Below are 7,256 nucleotides of genomic sequence, written 5' to 3' on the forward strand. Positions count from 1 at the left end.
ACTGACTGAGCACAGTGAGATTAGCAGTCAGTTTATGTCTCTGCACCTTCAATTAGTCAATTATACATGCATCAGTATAATGTTCACCCAGTCAAAGGGGTCAGGCAAAATACTAAAGATGCTCACTGCTGAGCCTTGGAGATGATATGCATATTTACAGGAGAGGCCAAATGCACAATTAGATTAAACAAATGATGAAGCTGTTGTTGATAGAGGCTTTAGGGTACTTTGGGTGATTTTGCTGTTAGTAATCTATGCTCGGTCATTACAGAGCTATTACGACAGTTTATCGATCAATTACAGTGAAAGGGGGTCAACGGCATTAAAACACAACCAAACAGCCGCACAGTCGATATACATCTACAAAAAAAAAAAAAAAAAAAAAAAAACATGTGACTGATCATAGAGGAGAAAAGGAGGCGTTTGTTTCTCACACCGGCAGAGCCCGCCGGTGGATTCCTCACACTCAGCTCAGCTGCGAGACTCAAGCAGCTTGTGAGGAGAGGCGAGCAGAGGAGAGGAGAAAGGAGCGACGGAGAGATGGCGAGCATCAACACGGAGCTGCTGCAGCGGATGTTGGGGCTCGCGTGGCTCCTCCTGGCYCTCCGAACCGCCGGCGTCCGGGGTCTGAACGGCGACGAGGACCAGAGCCAGGACACCGAGTGCAAGACGAAGAGCGTCACCGTGTCCGCGCTGCCGTTCCTGCGGGAGAACGACCTGAGCATCATGCACAGTCCGTCGGCCTCCGAGCCCAAGCTGCTGTTCTCGGTCCGGAACGACTTCCCCGGAGACGTCGTGGTGGTGGACGACCTGGAAAACACCGAGCTGCCCTTCTTCGTCTTGGGTGAGTTGCTTCCGGAATGCGGCGCGTCTCATTATTAGCCTAATGGGATGGATTAAATCCCATTCAGTCATGTTATCCCTACAAACATCTGTCTGTATTAGCTTAGGCCTGGCTAATTGTTTTCAGTGAATAATAGAGCAACCAAAATGGGCCACTAACCAACGTGTTTCTGAGTGCAACCAGGTGTCAGTGGTCGGTAATTAGCTGAATATTATATGATAAAAGAAACCGAAAGTAGCACTTTCTTCTGCAGCAATAGGCCTCCTAGCATCCCAGTGCTAATTAATGTGTAAGCATACGAATATATGTGTATTATCTATACCCTGCATTTTCAGAAATGTTTACTTTTCAACCTGAACACGTTTTATTCGAGTAGCTAACAGACTCGTTAGCATTACTAGCTGACATGCTTCAAACTTTTCTTACGTCACTGCAACTTTACTCTGCAGTCCTTACCTTGTATGTTCTTTAAATTACACAAGCACTTCATATCACCATGCAAGCTCCCCCTCCTTTTGATTTAAAGGTTTATGAAAAGTAAAACCAGTTCGTTAGTGAAAGACTGAGTTTATTTGTGGAGCTGTAGAAGTTTACATTGGAGTAAACGGTGGTCGCTGTCCATGGTGCTGAAGCTCTTTACGTTAGCTAACAGCTGCTGCAGCACAGGACCTGTATCTGCTCAGGGACTCTGTTTAAGCTTACAGTGCCACATGTTTATGAACAGCTGTTTTTGTTTTTTTACTTTCAACTTTTTCCTTTTGATGTTTTGTGTGTGAGTTTGATATTCTGGTGCATCTATAAACATCAAAACTTGTCATTTGTATTCATGTGTTGCTACCTCRAGTGCTGTGGTTTGCAGTGATTCATGACACGTTGTCTACCTTATTTTGTTGGTTTTATTGTAATTGTTAGAACGAAATTCTTTTTTCAACCATCAGCACAGTTAACTTAAAAGCATGCACATTAAACAGTACACTGGCTCGTCACTTCAGCAGTACTTTGGGCATGTAAACTTGAAAATAAGCAAACACAAAGGTTTAGCTTTCCTGTATCATTCCTTTACAAGACCTCATTGGTTTACATGCTCTGCTCTTTGCAAATTTGTTAACAACATTTCAGTTTTATAAACCTGAGACCTGTGAGAAACAAATCATTACCATCGTCTTTCACCTCTTGAGCTAAATTCATTGTTAAATTAGAAGTGTGATTGCAACAGTAAAATGATCCGGGTGACACTTTTACAGCACAAAACCAACCTACCTGATGGGTTTTAGTGAGGTGCTAAATACGGAGAAACAGGCAAAATTTATTAAAAACCTATACTATACCTAAATATAAAGATATATAAAGTAATTAAAGTTAGGTAAAATGCACATACTTTAAGGCACTTTAGAAAGCTTTCAAATCAACCAGTCAAAATACAAAATATATTCATAAACATAGCATAATGAGGTTAAATTTAGCAACTTTTACTTTTTGAACCAGGCAGCATGAGGTCTAACACTTTTGTATCTAATCATTTAAGACTTGTAACAAAAAAAAAAAAAGCTTAAAGCAACAAATTATTTTTGTGACAGGAAAATATAAAAGCACCTCAAAATTAAATGTAATAATTTTTTTCTTACTTGATCGGTTTTTCATGTGTCATATCATCAACAAACTGCAGAGATAGGCCCGTATCTATTTGGACACAGACACAAAGTTTTTTTTWAAATTCATTTTATTATTGTTTAATTGAACTGTTCACTGAAACTTATTCAAGTTATAGTTTTATAATGTACATGACCATAAAGTCCAGACTTTTAGCTTTCATTTGAGGGTATCCACATTAAAATTAGGTGAATGATTTAGAAGTTCAGCTCCTTAACATGTGCCCACCCTGCTTTTAAAGGGACCAAAAGTAATTGGGCATTTGACTCAAAGGCTATTTCTTGAGCACGTGTTGGCAGTTCCTTCATTATGTCATTCTCAGTTAGGCAGATAAAGGGCATTTGGAAGATGTTGCAAGAAAACTTGCAGTCAAAGGAGCTTTCTATGCAAGTGAAGCAAGGTATCCTTAAGCTGTAAAAACAAAACAAAACAATACAAAACAAATACACATCTGAGAAAATGCTACAATATTATGAGGGGCAAAATCTACTGTTTGGTACATCTTGAGAAAAATAGACTAACTCAGTCACCTGTTCTCAACCCTATTGAGCAGCATTTCACTTGTTAAAGACTAAACTTCAGACAGAAAGGCCCACAAACAAACAGCAACTAAAAACAAACTGCAGCAAAGGCCTGGCATTAAAAAAGAGGAAGTAGTGTCTGGTGTCCCAGTGCTTCTGAACTTCAACTTCAACTGAAATGTTTTGCTCAAAAATCATTGTAATAATGTACAGAACCAAAATTAGAAAACTGTTSTCTCTGTCCAAATAGATTATTGACCTAACTGTAAATAATAAAATAACATTTTTATTAAAACCTTGATGACTAAGTTCAGCTTTTCACTGTAACGTGTAAAATGACTCAACATAAACCATCACATCCCTGTTAAGCAGCGGGTCTCCTTTTTTCTCACTGAAATATAATACTGTTGAAACCAGTTGAATCACATTTATTTTAAAAGAGCTATAACTTCGTTATTTTTCCTCAAATGTTAGATGTGTTTCTCTTCACTTCTAACTGTTTTGTTTTGAATGGAACAGATTTGTAAAAAAATGGATATTTTCCCCCCATTGCATCAGTTTTTTTTCTCATTGCCCCTATGATCAAGTACTTTCAAGCATTTATATTTTTTTATCATTTATTTATTTTTATTCTATGTATTTATTCTTTCATTATTAAACAAAAAGAATAAATTTATATCCAATGAAAAATACAAATCAGAAATGAAATGAAAGGAAGCAGAAAGAAGTAAAAGATAAAAATGGATCACTTTTCAGGCATTGTAGTGCAATTGCTGTGATACCTTTAGTCCAACTTCTTCTATGTGAAAACTGAACCACAGCTGGATTGGTTTTGTTTGCCTTCAGATTTGTGTCTGTTCTCAAATGTGTGGATGCTTGTTAACATTATTATAGTTATTTTATTAAAAAATATTTTCCTAATGATCTATTTCTTCTGTCCAGATGTAAAAGGCATTGTTAGTGCAGCAGTGCTTTTTGGATAGGTATGGGGAGCWGTCTGTCTGTAGGCGAGGTGTCAGGAGCATGAAAAGAACAAAAAACAAACTTCTATTGAGTTAGATACATATAGCTAAAGCCGATTAAAATGTAGCTTGATGGTTGTGGTCTTTGCATTTAAAACATTAAACATGGAGAAAAATTGCGTGTTGTAAAAATGAGACATTGCTCATCTATTTCCTTTTCACTCAGCAGAGCTTCAAAAACTCTTTATCGCTGTGATTTGATTCTGTTTACAGAGTGAATTAAATGATGTATTTCCACTTCTGTTTTAATTAGCAGACATATGAATGTGGGGAATAGATTTAAATTAAGAACATCCTGAATGTTTGCAGTGTCTCTGAGTGTTTTCACCTGAGACCACTAGTTCTGAATTGTAAGAATTGTTCATTTAAAGGCCTAATGTAGACAGGTTATTTCATCACGAGGTGGAGGGATCTCTCTGGACCRGTGCTGCATATTAACAAATCTTTATTTGTGTCTGACATTTCCGTGCATCGCATTCTGCCCCAGGACAGAAAACTCTGAATGAGAATTCACTCTGGGGAGTCCAACACAGCTCTGGATTTTTCCCGCTGCCCAAATATGAACAGMGGCACAGCTGCAGCTTTTTACTAATTTATTTATTTATTTTTTAATTAAATTGTGGCTTTCTATTTTCTTTTGCTGCTTTACAAATGAATCATAAATGAGAAACTACATTGGTTGCATTTAGGTCTTTCTTGGAGATAAAACAAATAAAACACAATTTGAGTTAGCATAATGGGACTGTTATGATATAAAAAAAAAACACTAATTAATTTTAAACCTGTTTGATAACGTGATTGCTGAATGTTGAAGTAGGACCATTATATTATTAGCTGCTGTTGTGGCTCTGAGGATTCTCATCTCTCTCCCTCGCTTTCCTTCATTCTATTGTTTAGCTGTTGACGGCCTCATTCTGATTAATGTGGTACATTTTTATCTAAGCTTAGTCTATTGTCTCCTCTCCTGCATACAAGGTGGCTGAGAGATTATGCCATTCACACATATATGGACAGTAGGCTATCTGGGACAGTGCTTGTAAACACACTTCAGAAGCGTAAGTTGGAAGCAGTGTGAGATGAGATGTTGGGTGGTGGAGGGTGCTATATAAAAAGCTTTGCTTGCACCGTCTTGTATTTATAGGTGACATATTTTGCTACCATTGAATCAACCTAAAAATATACTTTGATATTCATAAAACAAAAGGCGGGCATGTCAGCAAAAACATACAAGAGATTCAATAGACAACGGAGAACCAGACAGGGTACAAAAGCACAAAGCAAAACTGCAAGTGATGACTGAGAGACTAAATGGACTGATGAGGAGAGTGGAGACGTGTGCTCTATAATGTGACAAGATAGAGGAACTGAAACTAACTGAGAAAGGGGAAATGACAGGAAACACGGGAAACAAACTGATCACAAAGAAAACACAAAAGAAAAATATCACATGTAATGAACAATAACAAAAAATCTAAAACAATAGGCAAAAAGTTACACAAAGAACAGCAATAGTCCAAAAAAAAAATAAAAAAACAAACAAAAAGAATCCAGGATCATTTTAAGGATGGCTTGTAGTGCACATGAAGCAAAACTGGATAGTGTTAGATTTAAACAGTGAATGAAAATATCAGTGAATGCTTCTCTACAACTGATTACCAACTGGAGTCAGCTCAGTTCAATATGGCTGCCACAACTAAGCATMATAGCTGTAACTCAGTAAGTTTTGAGCCTAGATTTAGTATGAAAGCAGCTGAGAGTCATCCCCGACACATACCTTAAGCACAAACTGACTGCAGGAGATTTTTGATTAAAACGTCAACTTGTAAGTCAGCAGACAATCTGCATTCCTTCAAGGATGCTTTTTTCATCTGGCAAGTGTTTAAAAGCTAAACGGGCTGTTCCCTCCCACACAGACACACTTTTTGAGTCCTATTATATTTAAGTAAAAGCAGGGGGCACAAATTTATCCATTGTTAATATTCATGACGGACTGGGAGACAGAATAAACCTGAACCAATGTGCTTTGTGCAGCTCCTCTGTGAGAAAAAAACAAAACAAAACAAAAAACAAAAACTAAACATAATTAATCATGAACCAAAACAAAATGAGAACATTAGTTGAAGAACAAAAGGTAAACATACATTTGTGAATCAAGTTAAATATATACCTTTATTACTTGTCCCTTATGTTATTTAGCTGCATTAATTTATTTACTTTGATTTTCCTAATTTCTGTTTCAAAAAGGAGTTGTCAMATTACATTTCCATGATTTGTGAAGTTCACTGTTTTGTTTTAATGTCATCCACAAATTAAAACCATTGTGGTTGAAAAAAATGGTCATTGGATGTTTAGTTTGATGAATGTTAACACAAATGGTACATTTGCTATGCAAAGGACATTAATTATGCTTCAGTAAAAGAAGAATGCTGGCAGCTGTATAAAGTAAAAATGACAAGTATGACTTTAAATCCAAGTCTCTGACCATTTCAATCAGTTTAATCTAGAGTTACAGCTTATCCYGCACAATTCTCAGCAATAGCAAATCCTGCAGGCAGCTATAGTCCACCATCCGCTTACTACAGGATACTTTATGCTAAAGCCTTTGTAAATATTTGAGTTGTTGGAGACCTCAAAGACACAATGGTCCAAACAGTTTTAAAAGATTCCCTTTATACACTAGTTTCAGGTAAACATTCATTGTGGAAAAAAAGGGAATAAATGATCCTGCATTAAAGCATTTGGATTCTTCTGTGTTTTCATAACCCATCATAAGTAACATAATTTAAAAAGTGCAGCTGCTTTTAAATGTGTCCGGTCATGGGGCACCGGGTGCAATTTGAATTCCACACGTTTTCCCACTTTTTTCACAGCGGCTCCCATTTTTCTCGCCAAATTGCCTCTCTGTGAAGCGTCTAAGAAGCAATTTGAAAAAGGAGAGATTCGGTGACTGACAGTAAATAACGGCCGCGGGACTGCAGCCACTCGTTAGTGTCAGAGAAGCCCGGCTGCGTTATTAGAAATTTACCCTTTTGGTGTTGTGTCATAAATTGTGTGGGARGTGAGGTAATAAAGTTGCCCTCTGGTAGAAACTAGAGTGGTATTTTAAGCATTGGTTTCCTGTTGTTTTCACGTTCTGGAAAGCTCAAGAAAGTTCATTTGAAATCTGCTCTCTAGAACTCCTTGATGTTCTTTCACAAGTTCAAATTACAGCAAAACAAA

The 7,256-nt window shown here is 37.2% G+C and overlaps 1 protein-coding gene across 4 annotated transcripts in view; it reads left to right on the forward strand.

The window, feature by feature from the left end:
* Nucleotides 1-441: 441 nt before the first annotated feature.
* astn1 (astrotactin 1) overlaps nucleotides 442-7,256 on the forward strand; it is a gene marked incomplete in the record, with an annotated part of 409,914 nt that continues 403,099 nt past the window's right edge. For 3 of the 4 annotated variants that reach the window (XM_014004448.1, XM_014004449.1, XM_014004450.1), the window contains 1 exon segment: nucleotides 442-844. In XM_014004448.1, coding sequence (XP_013859902.1) covers nucleotides 541-844 — 304 coding nt within the window. 4 annotated transcript variants of the gene reach the window in all.

Source organism: Austrofundulus limnaeus, unplaced genomic scaffold, assembly GCF_001266775.1.
Source record: "Austrofundulus limnaeus strain Quisiro unplaced genomic scaffold, Austrofundulus_limnaeus-1.0 Scaffold24, whole genome shotgun sequence".
Lineage (NCBI taxonomy): Eukaryota > Metazoa > Chordata > Actinopteri > Cyprinodontiformes > Rivulidae > Austrofundulus > Austrofundulus limnaeus.